Source organism: Pungitius pungitius, chromosome 18 (assembly GCF_949316345.1).
Source record: "Pungitius pungitius chromosome 18, fPunPun2.1, whole genome shotgun sequence".
Classification (NCBI taxonomy): Eukaryota; Metazoa; Chordata; class Actinopteri; order Perciformes; family Gasterosteidae; genus Pungitius; species Pungitius pungitius.
This window is the reverse complement of record NC_084917.1, coordinates 3,454,487-3,473,485: the sequence shown is the minus strand read 5'-3', so window position 1 is coordinate 3,473,485 and position 18,999 is coordinate 3,454,487. Positions and strand designations below refer to the sequence as shown.

The 18,999-nt window shown below is 46.6% G+C and overlaps 1 protein-coding gene across 1 annotated transcript in view; it reads left to right on the top strand.

Annotated features, from left to right (window-relative positions):
• Positions 1-18,999, top strand: part of ntng2b (netrin g2b) — a 56,406-nt gene that overhangs the window by 27,913 nt on the left and 9,494 nt on the right. The window contains exons 4-5 of the mRNA XM_062559016.1: positions 7,488-7,660; positions 9,478-9,507. Coding sequence (XP_062415000.1) covers positions 7,488-7,660; positions 9,478-9,507 — 203 coding nt within the window. The remainder of the gene's footprint in view (positions 1-7,487; positions 7,661-9,477; positions 9,508-18,999) is intronic.

The window sequence follows — 18,999 nt, the reverse complement described above, 5'->3', positions numbered from 1 at the left end:
TGCAACAACAACAACAACGTGCCTTCACACTTTAGGTTCTCTCAGGTTCGTGTGGCGTCTGAGCGAGGAGGCCCTGGGAGTATTCTGTTCTCCACTTCCAAAGTTTTTCCTTTGTGACACACACACACACACGCACACACACACGCACACACACACACACGCACACACACGCGCAGACACGAAGATCCTACAAAGATCCGTATAGCCCCCGGGGGTCCGAAGACTCTGTGGGGGGACCGCGCAACAGGAAGAGCTTCCCAGCAGCCCCGTGTCGTCCCAGGGTTTCTGTCCCATCATCACATTTTCATCCCCCCCCCCACGATTGCCTCCCGACTCCCTTTACTTCTTCCTCCTCATTCATTCCTTAAATAAGACGGGGATGTATAATAACGCCCCCCACCCCCCTCCCCGTGCAACCCGCCACCAATTTCCTCTCTCCCCAGGTGTCGCTCTTTTTCTGTGGTGTTCATTAAAACACATTCAGCAGCAGTAAGGACTCTGCAGGGAGGCTACGCGCTAATATGCAGCGCTGTTGCATCCCAGGACGATCCCGGGGCAGGCTATGGGGGCTGGGGGGCGGGGGGGGGGGGGCGATCTCTCCTTAGTGGGGAGGTGGTGGGGGGTGGGGGGACACCTTAAGATGCAGTGACATGGCCGCTTCGGGAGGAGCGGCGTCAGCCATTCTGCATCATTCATGCTGCATCATGCTGCATGAATATTACAATGCCGCCGTGCAGAGTCTTAAATTACCACCCGCCGGGGGCCCAATGCCAGTAAAATATATATTGAGTGGTGGATGGATTGAAAGGGGCGTGGTGATAACATTTGGTGTTTGTTATTTATAGGACAATGCACTTTTTTTTGGTGTCACGCAGAGACAAGCAGAGAAAATGAGGTTTAGTTAGACTCGGGTAGTTCTCTATGTTGGGAGTAATCAAACTGAAATAAAATATATATATATATATACAGTATATTGGGGATTCTATTCTGAAGACAACACCAATTTTCTGGTAGGTCGGGTTTTCAGCCATTTTGATTTTAGTGTTTTGAGCGATGATGCAGGTCAAGTTGGTTGTTGCCTGTTTATTCGAAGTGAAGACGATGAAATATGATGCAGGACGTTCAGTTTGAGAAACGGATGCATGAGATCAAACTGCAACACACTGCACGCTTCAAAGACTAGAAAGTCATCGCTGCGGCAATTATTTTAACTTTAGTTATGTAACTGCGCTTTGCGGCGAGGTGAACAGGTTCGACATCTTTGCTGCACAAGCGGTCTGCGTTTTTTCATCCAGTGCTAAAGTTGGTCTGAAAGTGTTCTTATATAACTTTGTTCCAAGTTACGTCACTTCTGATAAACAGACAGTGACTGGTAATCATTTTATTATTTTGTTTTTAAATGTGATTTAGAAAATATTGTGCAAACTGTCCACTAAAAACAGTCGAGAAAGGGACATAAATGAACACACACAACAGACTCATAGTGCTAATTCACATAATTGACACTTCTTAAAGGAAGCAGTCAACCCACTGTTTACAAAAGGTAACTAATCCACTAAAAGTCTCGCTGGAAAAAAAGTCAGGGTGACAAAAAAAAAAGACAGCCAGATATTAACCAACGCTTTAGTTTGAAAGGCGGTACATTTTAAACAGCTGGCATGTAACGGACCGCTCCAGTGTCTCTCCCCGTGTCTCGCGCACACGAGGCCCGTCCTCAGAGGTTCTGCGCCCGGAGAACAGGATGTGCCCGGGCTCCATTATTCAGTCTCTCTGGTTCTGTGCACACAGCCCATACTTCAGAAAGCAGGTAGCTCAAAGTGGGCCTAACTTAGTCTGCCTCCTGCTCTTTTGGACGACTCCAACCAACCAATCGGAGCCGTGCTCTCGGGACTGTGCGCGCACGCAGTAGTCAGGAGTTGTCTACTGCGTAAATAATTGACGTGTACACTCAGTCACGCACAATATCTCTCCCTCTCTCTCTCCCTCCATCCATCCATCCATCCATCCCTCCCTCTACCTCGTGCATCACAAACTGAAAGACTTAACTCACAACAAACTGTGCAAATATAATGAATCATCCCGCGTACACACCAGGGAGGTCACGCATCCCTGTACGCTGCAAAGAGGACACACACACACACACACACACACAGGGTGTGGATTACAAAGACAATCAAGGTCATTCCAGCATTTTGAATAATTTAAGATGTATTTCCGCTGGACAATTTCACTCAGCTTTTTCCTTCAGAGGCCCAAAAACATCCAGTGACCTTTCAACATTGAACATACACAAAGCGAGGGCATGTACGTGTGCTCTTGTGTGTTTTGTGGAGACTCACGGCTGCCTAAGACGCTAAACTACATAAAGGGGGGAGTGAATATATCTAAAACCTTTGCGTCCTTTACAGTGAACAGCTCTCATTAGATAATGACGGATAATAATAAACTAAAGTACTGATGCAGTCGCATGGCAGCGACAGCTCGATGGGAAAACGTGTGAAAGCAGGATTGTGGTTGTGAACCGAGGCCGAGCGTAATCCCTGCTCACCTCATGATTGCAGGGGAGGTCAGTTATAGATTACCTGTTTAGTCTGGTGGGGGGTGGGGGGGGGGGGGGGGGGGGCGGCGTTTGAAGAGACCGGCGCTGGTCTCCTGCTACGCGAGGGTGCACTCGAGGAAAAAAAAAAAAAAAAAATCAATCCTCTCCCTTCAGAGAATGAAATTTATGAAGCTGGAACATAAACGCAGTCATGTCCAATTAGCCGCTGCGAATTTACGAGGCGAGGGAGGAAGTGGGAGGGGACGCGGCGATAAAGACCTTGGCTGAAGCCGCTGATCAATGAGCCGAGCTTCACGCTTCGCTCGCCGCCGCGTCGGATACTTTAAATATCACCATAGGGCATCGTCTTAGTGAAAGTGACTTGTGCCCAATGGACGGATGTTTGGTTCAGCAAATGGAACTTTAAACATCAACACAATTAAAAAAAAAATTAAAAACATTCTACGATCCATCAAAAAATACGAATGGTTTCAGATATAATCTCTTTCTACTCGTTCTCCCCCAAAAAAGGATACAGAATTGAATGTAAGTATTTTATATATATATTTTTCTTTTCAAATAGATACAACTAAATGCTGAATTAGACATTTATAGATGACCTAAATGGTCAAAACAGGAAGACAAAACCTCCCAGACGCAGACCTGTCAATCACAAGGTAACCACGTGTTCTCGGCCGTGTTGTCTATTTAACTCCAAAGTGGAACCATAATGTACTAAATGCACAGTGTGTGGTATTTTACTTGTGATGGAGTCCATAATATCTGGCGTTTACTATGTCAAGAAGTAGAGTCCTTTTTCCCCCCCCTCATAGAACACAGATTTAACCAGAGAAGCTTCCCCTTCAGCTCCTTTGCTTACGGACGTGCAAGTCTGCACGTACATCATTCTGCACGGTGAAGGTCAAACATCTGAGTGAAGTCACAATACGAAGGAAAAAAAACACGTCTATGGGTGGAGGAAGAGACCGAAATGCCCAGTCCGACAAAAATCAGATGGTTTACACAATTCCAAAAGGCTTCTCGGTGTAGAGCTGCTTTGTTGTATTCTCGTTTCCTGCTTTTTCGCGCCGGCCGGTGAGTGGGGGGGGGGGCTTAGAGCCGCACCGGTGCGATCTGTCATCACAGGTTAGAGCACGTCGATGCGGACCCTCCCCCCCCCCCCCCCCCGCTGCTCCCCCGGGTCTCACCGCTGTGGTCGGGGGGGGCCGGCGCACTGTCAGGCCTTTGACACAACTGCCCTTCTTCCTGCCTGCTGTACTGACTGCTGAGCCCCCCCCCCCCCCCCCCCCACCCTTCCACCATCGACTACAACCCCCAATGTACACAACCCAATTTACTCAACGCGCTCCTCGGTGAACACTCGTGTTATGGGCAGTAGTAAAAAAAAAGGGGAGGGGAAAGAGATGGAGATAAAAATAAATGATGAGGAAAGACCAGAGGAGTGGAATGGGCTACAAAAGATAAACTAGTTTAAAACAATATAAAATAGTGGGAGGAGATATAAGAAAGAGTGAGTGATGTCCCTGGAGAGATGTGGAGGAATCGACTACAGTAAAGAGACAGATAAAGCCCCATTAACTGCTGCTTCCAGCTGCTTTCTCAGCCTCCGCCGCCACACGACTCCCCCTTTATGTTTGTTTATCTTTCTTATTATTTATTCTCCTAATTGCTGCGTCTGTGCTGTCTAAAACAGGCGGCCCCCGCGTCATTAAATGCACGGGGCTGACATTGCAGACGCGCAGAGACAGACTGCGGGGGGAGAACGGCGTGGGGTGGGGTGGGGGGGACGCGCAGACAAGCTGGCAACCGATCCGTCCATTCGATGGTGAATGCACGTCCGTCGGTTGATGCACGCGCACCAATTCTGCCCAAACAGGGGCCCGCTGAAAGGTGTTTGGCCTCGGATGTTTTTTGGGGGGGGGGGGGGGGGGGGGGGGGGGGGGGGAAGCTCGCGTGGGGAACGTGGTCCGGACGCCACGAAAGAGGGATTCACATTGTGCGCGTTTGGTTAGCTCTGGGTTTCAAAAAAACACTTTGATCGGGGGGGGGTGGGGGGGGGGGAAGGTTTTGGTTTAACGTAGTGGAGAAATGTACACATACCGTATAGAGTGTAGAGTCACGGTTTTTGAAACACTCAACGGAGACCACACTCACACACGCTCTGTCCCAAACGCAGCCATACGAATGCTACTCATTTTTAAGAGATCATTTTTTTCACGGAAACAGATTCCATTGATAAAATAAGCATGATTCATCCTTAGCAATTGTTTTATTGTTTGGATGCTAAGCTAAAGCATTTATCTTCTTTCTGCTGGACTGTTTTTCGGTGAAGGCACCCCGAAAAAAAAACATGCATAGATCTACAAATATTGATTCCCGTCCATCGTTCTGGAATGACTCATTAAGAATCCAGTCACTGAGCAGAAAGTTACTCGTTAGTATGCAACACTCTTTCGGGCATATATTTCAAGTATCTTATTTACTACGTAGTCTCTGACTTCTCTATATATCAACATTTATTTCAGTTAATCTTAAGGCCATCTCGGGATAACAAATATTTAGCATTTTAAGAAAAAATGTCATTGCGAGTTTCAAAAGTAAAGTTGGTTTTTGACCATGGTCAGATTCAAGCACAAAAACAACTTGCTGTCTTTGTTATTGATCATTAACGAACACAATCACTGTTACAATAAATACATAAATAAGCTTCCTCTTTTGCTCCCAATCCGACCAGGCTAATAATTCCAACAGCTGCTATTAGGCTTTGTTACTAAAAACCTAAATATTGACATTTTTCTCGGGGAGAAAAGTCTTCAAGAAGAATTGACCCATAATTAACACCAGCTAATTAAAGCTGCGAGCAGCGTTTGGACGGGTCCTCGCACGTCCTCTCACTGGCCCGGACGGTTAGAAATGCAGCCGAGGACGAAGCGTTCGCAAGTCAGTGGTCGTTAACCCGTGTGGAGCAACGCCAGGAATGTCGCTTTGCAAACATTCTCATGGCCTTAAGGCCTTTTCTGCCTCTCAAATACCATAAATGAGCTGAATGGTTTCCTTAAAAGAATTTCACAAGACTGCTTTTGGTCCTCCAGCTCGGAACTGCAACTCGCACTACGATGACTTTGCAGTGAAGGCAGACATCTTGCACACTAACATATGATCGCGCCCATGTATTATTTGCACGTGCGACCAAAGAGGGAGGGGTGCAGGCTGTCATCCGGAAGAGACGGCGCTTGAAAAGTCGGGTTGTGGCACTGTTCACGCGGAAAGGATGCGCGAGGCCCGGAAGTGCCGCCGGTCCTCCGCGGCTGTACCAATGTGAGAAGGAGGCACCAAAGCGGGGGTCGAGGGATGACGCAGAGGCCGCAGAGTTTCAACCTGCAAGCCTTTTTCATTTGTGATATGATCAAATAGCGGAGGCTAAAGATAACATCGGGTCTCCAGAGGCATTTCATGCAAGCTAGTTCCCCCCCCCCCCCCCCCCCCCCCCCCCCCCCCCCCCTCTAGATGTCGACTGTCGAGCTAACTGACGAGAGGCAGGACGCAAAAAATCACTTTGTTCCCGAGTATCGATTTTAAGCTACAACTTCCGGATCCCGCAATCGGCGGCGGCGGCAGCAGCGGCGGCGGCAGCAGCAGCGGCGGCGGCGGCGCCTCCTCTCTGAAGATGAGACAGATGAGATTTATCACCGGAGGTGCGGCCCGATGAGAAGCGGTGATACGTTCGCCGCTGTCAGTCACCCAATCCAGACATTAGTCACGGCGCCTCTGCCCCTCAGATCTGCTGCCTGTCATCGCCGCTCGCGGTTAAATGCATCACAATCACGGGGAGGCAGAAACAGACACGCGCACGCAGGCACACGCACACACACACACACACACACACACCTGTCCCGTTTCACACCCACTCGCTCGCTCACCATTTCCTCCATGAAAAAAAAGATGTTTCAATTTCCCCCTCGCTAAGTGGACAGCTTGTGTCCTTCAGAAGGCATGCAGGAAACAAGGCCTCGTCCGCGGATGGATTTTGCCTGGCACGTCCTGTCAGCTCGTCCAGGTGATCAGAGTGAATCCTGGGTAATTTATAGGACTGCGGGCAACAGTGTGAGACGGGCCGCCATGATCGACTGCTTCCATTTCTTTGCCCGGCAAAGTTTTCCTGGGGCTTTTCTAAGTTTCCGTCGTGGTTATTCTGTATGTAAAGTTGGTAGGCCGACAGCATAAACCACCTTTAAAAAAAAAAATAAAAAAAAAATAAAAGCTGATGAGAAAGCTCAGATTAGTGTGAGGAAGGAAGATTGAGGCAGTCATCCTGCCAGAATACAGGGGCCATTCTTTGATTGAATATTTGATGCAGACGGATAGCTGTTCACTCCTCTGGAACAAACTGGATTGGAGTCCAGTCGCTCATCTGGAAAAGGCTGTAATTTAAAGTCGAAGCTGCCGAATGTCCTTTTTTACATCCTCATTTCCTTCCCCCCCGCCGAGCTTCCACCTCTGGATCAGCCCACCTGGGCCCTGCCCTCTGCGGAGGTCGCGCTGTGCACACATTCATGTTCAAGCGTATTTGAATTTCACAGGCAGTGATCGTGAAACAACAATTTGCTCCAAAATGGTTGACTGCGAGTACACACATTTTAACTTTTAAATCTCCGTCAGGTGTGCCGTGTCATTTAGCGTGTCTGCTCAGTAAACAAACTGTAACCGTACGTACCTTAATCCCATGATCTTAATCTTGTTTAACTATAGTGCAATTCACCAACAACAGACTCTTTTTCCACTTCTGCATCAGACCTTTCACACAATTTCAAATAGTGTAATATTGGATTTCCGCGCAGTTTTAATTAGACAACCAGCGTGTGATTACAGCTTTGTGCCTCTGTCATCTAATTTCTGTGTACTCTCCTTTGCTCTTTTTTTTTTAAAGGTGTAAGTGTAACCTCCATGCCTCCCAGTGCCTGCTGCAGGATGGGAACCTCCAGTGCCAGTGTGAACACAACACCACGGGCCAGGACTGCCAGCGCTGCAAGAAGGGCTTCAAAGCCAAGTCCTGGAAGGCTGGCTCCTACCTGCCGCCACCCAACGGGACCCCCAACTCCTGTACGTCTGGTGATCGGCACCGTTAGACCCAATTCTGCTGACTCGCTCCACCCGGCCTTGGCTTTGGGGGTCTGTCAGCCTGCCTTACTGTATTATGAACACCAACAAAATGCTGACGATTTAGAATGATTTATGCTGCATTTAAGAGAACGGTTGGACGATACGATTTATGTTACTATCAGGTTAGTGTCGTTAATGAGAAGCGTCTGGCCTGTGAGGTAATGAGATAATGAGCACCTCTGAAGCTCGGAGGAACATCTTTCATTATCCCTCAAGTGTTAGTTGGAATCGGTTGAGCACATAGCCTTGTGTAAAACCGTTTGAACAGATAATAAAAATTCAATTTATGACCAACTCAGCTCATGGAGAAAAGCCTGTGGCTAGGCTAAGCTAACCAGTTGCTCCATTTAGTCTCTCTCTCTATCTCTCTCTCTCTCTCTCTCTCCCTTTCCCCCCCAATGGAAAAGGAGAGAGAATCGCATGGCTTTTACAGCAGAGCTGTTTGTGTGCGCATTTTGTGTCGCCTTCATGCTCTACTGGTCGTTATTGCTGGTAGTTTAGCTCCGCTAAATGCCTTTGCTTATGCTAATGCTAGCTCTATGTCCCGTTAGTTCGATAGCAGGTCAGTGAGAGCTCCTGTGCCGAAAACATTTTAAACAATGATCGAATAATCGAATGAATTCTTACAATGTCAAATCTTTTTTCCCTGAGTTATTTATTTATTTTGTTTCTCACATTTTTGCCACTCTAATACACCCAGGTTCTCCTGTGCCATCGGAGCAATTCATTTCCTTTTTTCTAGAGTCAGAGTCGTTGGATCCATTTCAAAGTAAATACACACGCAGTGAAATTCCCACGTACTCGATGGATGGATTTATGGGTTTCGTCATTACCGAGCGTCCTCGATGAAAGGCAGCGCCGCGCGTACGACGTACGAGGAACCAAAGACCAACGCGGAGAGAAGTCGGCGGAGAGACCGAGTTCTCCCGAGTTGTCGTCTGTCTCCTCAATGCGGAGAAAGATCAGAGCTGTGTGACGACGTGGGAGTGCGCGTGGGGGGGGAATCTTCTTGGAGAGTGTAGCAGGCTACAGTAGCAAGTTGTGATGAAATAATAATCTAGGGCAGCCCCTCCCTGGTTTTCTTCTTTCAAACAAATAGCCACACAGTCGCATGTGAAGAGAAACGCAGGCAGTACGCTTGTACCTGCGCACGCACACACACACACACACACACACAAAAGAATTGCTCTATTCGTCAACCCCTCTTTTTGTAACACAAGCTGTTGCTTCCAACCCAGTTTGAATGCTGACACACAACCTCGGAGCCCGTCACCACCACCCCTTTAACGCTCACAAAATCCCATTAGTGGAATTTAAAAATTAAAACTCGAAACCGTTCAACAAAATGGCCACGGCTCACAAAATAGTTCGGTCTCCACAGGCTGCATTATGCATGAAAAGCTAACCCTAGCTATAAATACGGTCTCGGTGAGCGTGCAGGTTTTCGATTCAAGCGCTGCAAAGTGCCACAGTTCTCTTAAAACATCCATATATGATGATGATGAGGATGAGGATGAGACCGCAATGGGAGGAGTTTTGGGAAGAGAAACAGGGGGGGAAAATTAGGGAGGGGGAGGCCAATTAATTACTCCAAGACATGGAGAGGTGGTCTAAAACAAACCGTTATTTTGCAGAACAGCTCTTAAGCGCCCTGCGCCACCTGAGCCTGATGAATGAGGCACATTCAAGTCTTTAGGCAAATTGAATACATAAATAAACAAGTTCTCATCTCCCCTCTCTCTCTCATTCTCTTTCAGGTACAATCGCTGGTTCTCCCTCCGGTTCTAGTAAGTAATAATGCAAAGCAGAGGAGGTGGAATTCCTCCCCCTCTCTCTCTCTCTCTCTCTCTCTCTCTCTCTCTCTTGCTCCCCCTCCCTCCCCATCCATTGTCTCTCCCCCTTTTCGTCGCATTGTTTTGTTTTGTTTTTTTTGGAAATGTAAGTTCTAACGCCATGCCTCGCTTTTTCGGCTTCGTCTCCTGAACTCTCCCTCTCTCCTGTGATGTTCAGCTGGCTCTCCACTCAGCCGCCGCCGCCTCTCTCTCTCTCTCTTCCCTCCTCTCACAGTGCTGCATTTTGGGCCCTGTGTGTGTGTGTGTGTGTGTGTGTGTGTGTGTGTGTGTGTGTGTGTGTGCGAGCGCTTCATTATTAATAGGCCTCTGTCGCCGTGTCCTTTCATCGCAGCACATCACACTAACCTGCGCACCAGGAATTCTTCCACGGTTCTGCTTTTTCGCATTTTGGGACTAAAGACGCTGCTGCGAATGGATTGTAGCGGGGGTAAAAAAAAAAAAAAAAAAAGGGTGCTCGGAGATAGAAGGGCAGACAGAGAAACGCTGGGAGGAGGATGTGGGCATATAGTGTTGTAATGCAGTCTGACTCTGGGTGAGGAGCTCCAGGAGGCAGGAATAAAAGGGAATTTGATTAGGGATTCTCTCTTTGGAGAGGCTCTCAGCCTCCGAGCTGTTAGACAGAAACGATCGGCAAAGTGGCAACATCAACCCTGACAGCACTGGGCTGCTCTCCACATGGCCGGACAGCAAGAGGGCTGCCGCGCGGACACACCGGGGCAAATTGGACGGCACTGCTTTTTTTTTTAAAAAGGGGGATACTCTCACAATGGATGACTTTATCAAAGAGACGAAAGGGCGGCCCGCTAATGGGCCGATGATGAGTTCTTCTGGATTCAGTGTCTTTGTTTGTCATTTCCCATTTTTACCTGCGTTGCTGAAGGTGAGGTTGAACACCTTGACACAAGTGAAGCCAAAGGTCACTCAAACGGTGTCACAATTGTCCGGATATTACCCATGAGGCCTTTGGAGTCCCTCGGGAAGGTACTCTTAACTACTTGGTAGATGAACTCACGCCATACTGCACACTGCAGGAAGCTCCTCTGTCCACAACCAAGTCCTGAAAGCCTTATTTTGTAGAGACAATTAAAGACGTCTGCCATTACAGCGACGGCACGTCAATGAAAGCCGAGCTTCATTCTCCGCCTACTCCGCCTTCCTTTAAGACGTCCACACGTACTTTAACTAACGGTTGGGCGATGGAGGAAATTCCTTTGCCTGCCTCACAGCTGAGGGTTTGATGAGCAGGTCGATACCACTCTCCTGTCTGTGGGTCGGTTATGAAGCTCCAGCCATGCAGCTGCGAAGCTTAGCGCCCGAAACTGGAAACTTCTTAATTGAAAGTAGCTCCAATCTTCACTGCCACATTTACCACAAAGGTCATTTCCTAATGTAGATTCAAACACTGGTATTAGGTACGTAAAAGGTTTTTTTCCGACTGTAAGTAAATTAGTGCTGACAGCATTTTTAAAAGATTTATAATATTAATGGTTTATTTCATATATTAAAGTGACCATTCTGGTGACAAAACTCGTGCTACTCGTGCTTGTATTAGAAAGACCACAGATAGTCAAATGGGGCTGTAGAGAATTACTGCTCACTTGACATTACCCAACTGTAAGCCTCCTGCACCACATTCCCCTGCTCGTCTACATCTCTGAGGCCAACGCCACGCTCGTCTCGGGGGGGCGTCAAACTGTGCTGGCATTTGGACTTTATTTGTTCTGACCGACTGATTCCACGCAGCCCGAGAGATGAACGGACCCCTGTCAGCCGGCTCCAACGTACAGTAAAGTGGACCTCGAAGGCCCGGCTCGCCCTTCGTCATGCTAAATTTAAACCTGCCATCTTGGGCGGCAGCGGGCCCCTCGTGTTCCACCGGGGAAGCACTCAGGGACGTGGGAGGAGCTGGGATCCTGCCACTGCTGTGATGTCGTCAGACATGCTTCTTTTTTTGGGGGGGGGGTCTGAGGGAAAATCCATTGGGAGCTGTTTGTTGAACAGCTTCGCGCTTTTTTTTGTTGTTGCTCGGCATACAAAAAACAAAAGGTGGAGGAGTCAAAGAAAGGACTGATTCGGCTTTGTTTTGGAAGCTTTGACTTTGTAGAAGCAGTTGCGGTCCTCTAAAGCTTTCGAGAGCCCGCTGTGAAGGACACACGACACGACATTTCTTTGGAAATTTACAGTCATAACGGGATTCTTTGAACCATATTGCACCTTCATAACGAGGCTGCAGTTAACAAGTATAATGATTTTCAAATAATTTACAGATTATTTGGCAAAAGTAGGGAAAGGTGTCATTATTTCTTCTGTTTGACCAACACGTTTTCATCAAGGATCATAGAAAACTATGAAAACCCGGATAATGACATCTTATGAACTGAAACCAGTGTGTCTGCTATTTCTGCATACAACTATGTAAAATTCATTTTAGGATTCATTATTGATCAAATAGCCGTTGCATCTTTAATCCGTCTAAGTAATTGTCATTTCTTTGACAAAACAAATACGTTTCATTTTAAAAAATCACTTCCTTCTAAATTAGGAATGCACTGAATCTATTTAATGAATCAACATCATTTCTTCAATAATCAATTGTACTTGAGAGGAAGATCATGCCGCTGTGGGTGTATTCCCATCTTTGTTTTCCAAGGTTTAGTGTATTTGGCTTAAACCTCACCCCTGTGTGAGCAAAGCCTTTTTTTATCTGAGTGTGTGTGTGTATGTGTCTTTGTGTGAGTGTGTTTGTGTGCGGTGCATGTGGTGCAGTTCAGTGAGAGCCATAAATCATCTTCATCCCCTCCTTCTCCTCACGGGGAGCTGGGATCGTAGGTTACATTCTCACGGCGCCGACGCCACTACGGTTTGTACACGCGCACACAAACACAAATACAGACAAAGGTTTCACGCTATTGTGAGGTTGAAGGTCCTGGAACGTTAAAAACTATAATCATATAATATCAGTCATCTTAAATAATATCATCCGTAATGTTGGTCATCTTTTGCGGCTCTAAACTGCATTCAAACCTGCATTGAGACCCTGTGTGTTATTTTAAAATATTAATAACAGCAATACGTGTCGAGAAAACGTTTGACTTTATGTGAACTATGTAGAAAAGTTTGAAAGCGGAGATCGATTTCTAAACTTTCCTCCGCATAAAAGTTGGTTATATAAATCACATTTGCAGTTGTATTACTTTTCCCAGGAATTTGGAAATGCAAATCCGAGCTTAGGTATGTACTGTGGGATTTCACAGTCAGGTCAATAATACGATTCTGACTGCAGTCTTTGCTGCCGGAGCAAACGCTTCCTTGTGCACATAACAGCGGGACTTATGGGTAGGACAGCGCGTCACAGTCGCTGCTCCCCTTTGTCGTGTCCCAGTTAAGCCACTGAGCACGCTCGGACGAGGATTAGCAACCTATTGGCAAGAGAATGTGATCCACGGAGCCGGCAGCCCATTGGTGGGCTGACAGATGGGCATCTGGGGGGGGGGGGGGGGAGGTCGGACAAACCGAATCCCGAAAAACCCAGCCATACAGCTACCTATCCAGCCGCCCGTGACCCCAATCGACCTGGTCTTCCCGCAGCTGTCGGGGCGGATGGAGGAACGTCCGCAAACTCCAACCCGACGCGCTATGGAAAGCCTCGTGTTTTCATGGGGATCGGATCACGTGATCATGCGACGCATTAACAAGATCCATGCTTTCACTCATCCGGCCGCCATTAGGTGTTCCCGGAGAAAGGGAAACGTTAACGGGTGCTGAATATCAACGGCCTCATTAGTGCGGAGTTAAATCAGTGTCCAGCACTCCGGTAATAAACGATGAGAATGCGGAGACTGACAAGTGGCATTAAACATTATTGTTATCATTTCTCAGGGCTGCATTAATACAAGTGACAAATGAGCTCATTACATGCAAATGCATTTGTATGGAAGGCACCTAAAATGTGTCTGAATACTGCCTGCTGAAGTGAGTGAGTCTGTGTGTGTGCGTGCCACAGAATGTCATGTTAGTGGGTCCATCTGGACAGACGAACAGGCACATGTCAGAGGATGATGTAATGAATCGGCTTAGATTATTGATGCACCGCGTGAGAGAGCGATGGCGCTGTTGCGCGGCTGAAAATGACACTAAGACCTTGGCCCGGCCTCTTGTTATGACCTGGTACTTTCACATGCAGAGTCCATTGCCTCCAGCGGCTCCGTTTCTGGGGCTGGAAACTCACATTTCGTCTCTCTAAACCTTCATCCCACTGGTCTGGGTGGACGTGGGCATACTAGATATTATGGGAATAAATATGGTTGTAGTGTGATTATAATAGAGAACTGTAATGGTATGTGTAGATGGTGTTGAATCCCCCCCTAGCCTAAAAATAAATCTTACCAGATCCCCTCTATTGCGCCCGATTAGTGCTTTCTACATTTTTACATTGTGTAGAATCTTGCTAATCCTACAGGGACCAGAATGATTAGAGCAAAGATGTGTGTGGTCATTTGGGTTTAAAATAAGTTATAGGACAATTCATATTTTATATAATAACACCATTGTTATAAGGCAACTTTGATGTACTTGTTTATGTTTGGTTCACATCATATTTTCAGTAACCCTTGTGGATAAGTGACCAAACTAAATCCAAAGTCTTTACTGTATTACCAGGGAATGGAGTAATTTTGGTAAACTTCTTAAATAAAAATCTCCATATTTCCTATATGACATGTGTACGACATTGCGTGTATGAATAGAGAAACACAATGTTGTTTGTAGCCAAGTCTGAAAATCTAGCCTCAAAATGATGCTCTTTATCCCCCTAAGTCACTGTTGAATAATCTGCTGGCCACTAAATATTTCCAGAGCCGCGTTAAAAGGGCATCAGTCAGGACAGTTTAAACGTGGCAACTTTTACCTTTAGTCTTATGTATTCATATTATGTCGAGGTTAATATATTGCACCACTACAGTACTGTATATTGGTAATTCAAAAATTGCTATTTTGAAGGTGATAGATTAACAATTTGTTATATTTCATCTCTCAGATTTAGAGATGACAAAAGTGAGTGTGTGCAAACACATATGCACACAACACTGTTGCAATACACTTTGACAAACACTGTTTTTATTTTACAGCCTTATTAACAATAGTCACACCTTCAACAGGCACTGTGTTTTGCAAATGAACAAAAAACAACAGAATTTCCAGCACTGAAAGGGTTGCCAAACAGCTTTTGAGTTTAGCCTATCTCAGCAGTGTGAAATCACACTATCATTGTGTATTCTCACTCCTGTGTGTTTGAACGTGCATGCTTGTGTGTGTGTGTGTGTGTGTGTGCGCGCACATTTGAAGAGGAAAAAGGAGAAAGCTAGTCTTTCTTGGGATAAACAATCTGATGCTGCATCTCTAATGCTAATCTCTTAGCCCGCTCATCCCTCATTGCATTTCCATTTCTCTGTACCCCTGCAACTGATGCAACAGATACGAGCGCTCCAGCAGCAGAAACAGCAGTCACAGACCACGTGTTACACACCAGGCATTTGTCTGAGCCTCTACTGGTGCCCATCGGGGAACCCGACACGCTTCATTTTCCTTCAGAGGAGGGGTCCCCCAGACACCAGAGGGCATCCCACCTTTGGAAATTCACATCCGTCTCAAAGAAGTCCACAATTCATTCAGCTGTTAATCACCATCATCCGATCGCAATAGGCTAATCATCCCGTTTCATCTTCAAAAAAAATAAAAATAAAAAGACTGCACGACACAGAGGAAAAACCCTCAGGGCCGAGGCATAGTGAGAGAGGAGGTAAGCCACACCCATAGCGCTGGTTGACAGTAGGTATAGAGTAGAGGACTGGCTGCCCAAAAATAGAATAATCAAATTTGGAATCAGGAGATAGTTTTCATGTGGATTATTTTTCTTTTTCAGAAGGACAATTATCACCAGGTGAAAGTCCGTAAGATGCGGTGATACACAGGCTTCCATAATCATATGTTTAGCATCATATCACATGTCATAGACGCTTATTCAATTTTAGGTAGCTGCAGTGAAATCTCGTTAACGCGGGTGAGTGACTGAGTGACAGAGTGACTTTGAGGGAGGCAGTAGGGCGGTGGCAGGTTTTTATCTTCGCCTCATTCTGAGGCATTGAGGCAGCCGCGGGATCAGAGTGATGGAAAAGCAATGGAGAGGTAACAGGAGAGACAGAATAAGGACTAAACCCCAAACAACCCCCCCTCGACGTTAACCTCAACTTACTGCAGTGGAGGGAAAAATACTATGTCACGGAGGGGGAATTCATCTACAGTGTCAAGACATAAATAAAAACAATCACATGGTCTTTGAGGTCCTTTTTGTCAGTCAGTGTCAAGCAGGCGGGAACCCCCGAATGTTCTGCCTGCCAGTCAGGCGTTTCGGGGCTGAGCTGATTGAGATTGATGACACGAACCGTTCGGATCGCTCCTTCCTCCACGGCAGCCTGGGCCGCTGAGAGCGAGCGCGTTCGTGCTCACTGCTGTGCCATGTCGGCCTTTTGAAACAACCGTGTTTCGGATTCCTGCTCTCCCACAAGGGAGTGTTTTTTGCACGTGTGTGTGTAGCTGTGACAGCTGTGTGAGAGACTAGGTCCAGTGGGGCCACAGTCGTACAAGAGCAGAGCAATGCAGGGGTTGCTTTAATGAGATGTAGTGTAGGCATGAGGCCAGTCGTGTGATATGGTCCAGGGTGCTGTGAGAACAGCTGCTGGCGTCCCGTCTCACTGGAGCCCCAGGGACGGAGATGGATGAAGGGGAGCGAGTGGGCGGGAGATAGCCTGGAGGGGGGGGGGGGCTCCGCAGGGGAGCAGGATGCTCGCGGGATGGCCCGCTACAAAGAAGAACAGCGGAGATGTACATCGCATGTACAAAAAAAAAAAAAATACCTCAGGGGGAAACACAGATGGATGCACGAGGCATCGTATCCTCTGGTGGTCTGGAGATCATTAGTCCATCAGTGACGTGCATGGCGTGGTTGTTTCATGTGATCGGCTAATCAGAAATGTAGTGTGATGATTTACTGAGTTTGGCTTGTTTTGCAATAAATTGAAAAGTTTAAAAGGAAGAGCGCTTAAGCACATGAGGTGAACTAGTTTTACAAGTCTATTGTTTCATTTGGAGTCCTAAAATCTTGAAGCAAAGGATCCTTGGAATGGTGTAAAGCCCTCTGGGAAAGTGAGCTGCACAGAGAAAAACTGTGCGAGAGATAATTAAAAATGCAGTAAAAACGGGATGCGTGTTCGAGGTTGTCTCAAGTATTGATTTGAGATATTCTACCACGGAAAACATTAAATCTCAAAATAAGGAGCTGCACCCATGAGAAGACGTTGCTGAATATAGCAGCTTACGAATATTTATATTAAATACAGGAGCAGGAATAAGCACAGAGCGGATATTTCTAAACTTTGGAGGGGAACAAAGAAACAAGCACATGAAGAGTTAGCACTACAACTGAGACAATTTCACAACATTCAGATAAAAGGAAGTGCATGTCATATTCATCTCAACCAGGGCCAGTGTTGGGATGAAGGAGTTTCTCAAGCCTCTCTGACTCTCAAAGCTTTTTCCCAAGCCCAGGGCGGAGGCCCCTGATGGACCAAATCCACTATCTGACACGGAGAGAAAGAAAGGAAGAGGAAAGGAAAACAAGGTCTCAAAGGAAGACCAGAAGGGAGAGAAAGGCAGACGCTATCAGTAATCTTTACCCACTGCAGTATCAGACTCATTATACTGTTCCTATTGTTCGGTTTGCTTAGGAGAGAGCATGTGAAGTATCTCTTAAGATTTCTCTTCTTGTCAATACTGATCTGTCTCCAACCAGTCGGAGTAACGCGTACAGCAGCCATGAGGACCAAACAACGTCCTCACCCAGGCAAAAAAAAATCTATTACCCTTTTATACGTATTAGTGGCCTTGTAGATATGTATACTGTAGTTGACTTGCGGCCATTTAGTTTCACTTTTATCATCAGTAAAACTCGTGGAGAACAACAACCGGGTCCCTAAAAATTGTGAACAGCAAATTCATCTCTTCACTGACATGATAGTCTGTCACACATCAGCCAGAGGGCTGAATCATAATTTTGGCATCAATAGAGGTTTTATATTATGTATCTGGCTGCTGAGGATGAAGTACAAATGGATAAAAGAATTATTTTTTTTGTTCAAGGTCTGTTGCTGAGAAAAGAGCATAATAAACACAGGGTGTTTTTGCTTGTTATGTCACCAACTGCGTGTCAGTCCTCCTCAAGTCTGGGGAACATGTACACAAGAAACATGGCCTCGAAAAAACATGATCCAACTAGCTCATGTGAGCACAGTGAAGAGCATTGAGGAGAGACTAGCAGAAAGAAAAATTAGGAATGCTTTGGTAGATGTATATTTAAAAGTTACCTGTGTGTGTTGAATATAATGCAGATGTTAATTATTTACCTCAAGTTGACGACAACAAACAACAGATATTGCTGCAAAAATGGTCTCTTGTTGGACACAGGTAAAACGAAATTTGGTATGGATTGACTGAAGCAGAACAGCAAAATAAAGAAATGACAGGAGAAACATTTAGATAATTAATGTTTGTTGAGTTTGCAAAGAGGTTTTTCCTTTTTATTTCAATAACAATCCCACCGTTTCAGTTTCCCACACCTCTGAAGGACATGGACATGAGTCCCATCGCCACGATCATGACACTCACAGCAACGTCCAAGACGCTCTCGGCTACTCAGAAGAGACTCAAGGCCACAAACAAGAGACTCACAGCCACGTTCAAGAGACCCACGTACAAGAGACCCACGTACAAGAGACTCATGGCAACTCAGAAGAGACTCACAGCCATGTACAAGATACTCACGGCCACGTACAAGAGACCCACGTACAAGAGACTCACGGCAACTCAGAAGAGACTCACGGCAACTCAGAAGAGACTCACGGCCACGTTCAAGAGACTCACGGCCACATACAAGAGACCCACGTACAAGAGACTCACGGCAACTCAGAAGAGACTCACGGCCACGTTCAAGAGACTCACGGCCACGTTCAAGAGACTCACGTACAAGAGACCCATGTACAAGAGACTCATGGCAACTCAGAAGAGACTCACAGCCACGTACAAGAGACTCACGGCCATGTACAAGATACTCACGGCCACGTTCAAGAGACTCGCGGCAACTCAGAAGAGACTCAAGGCCACAAACAAGAGACTCACGGCCACAAACAAGAGACTCACGTACAAGAGACTCACGGCCACGTACAAGAGACCCACGTACAAGAGACTCACGGCAACTCAGAAGAGACTCACGGCCACGTTCAAGAGACTCACGGCCACGTACAAGAGACCCACGTTCAAGAGACTCACGGCCACGTACAAGAGACTCACGGCCACGTTCAAGAGACCCACGTACAA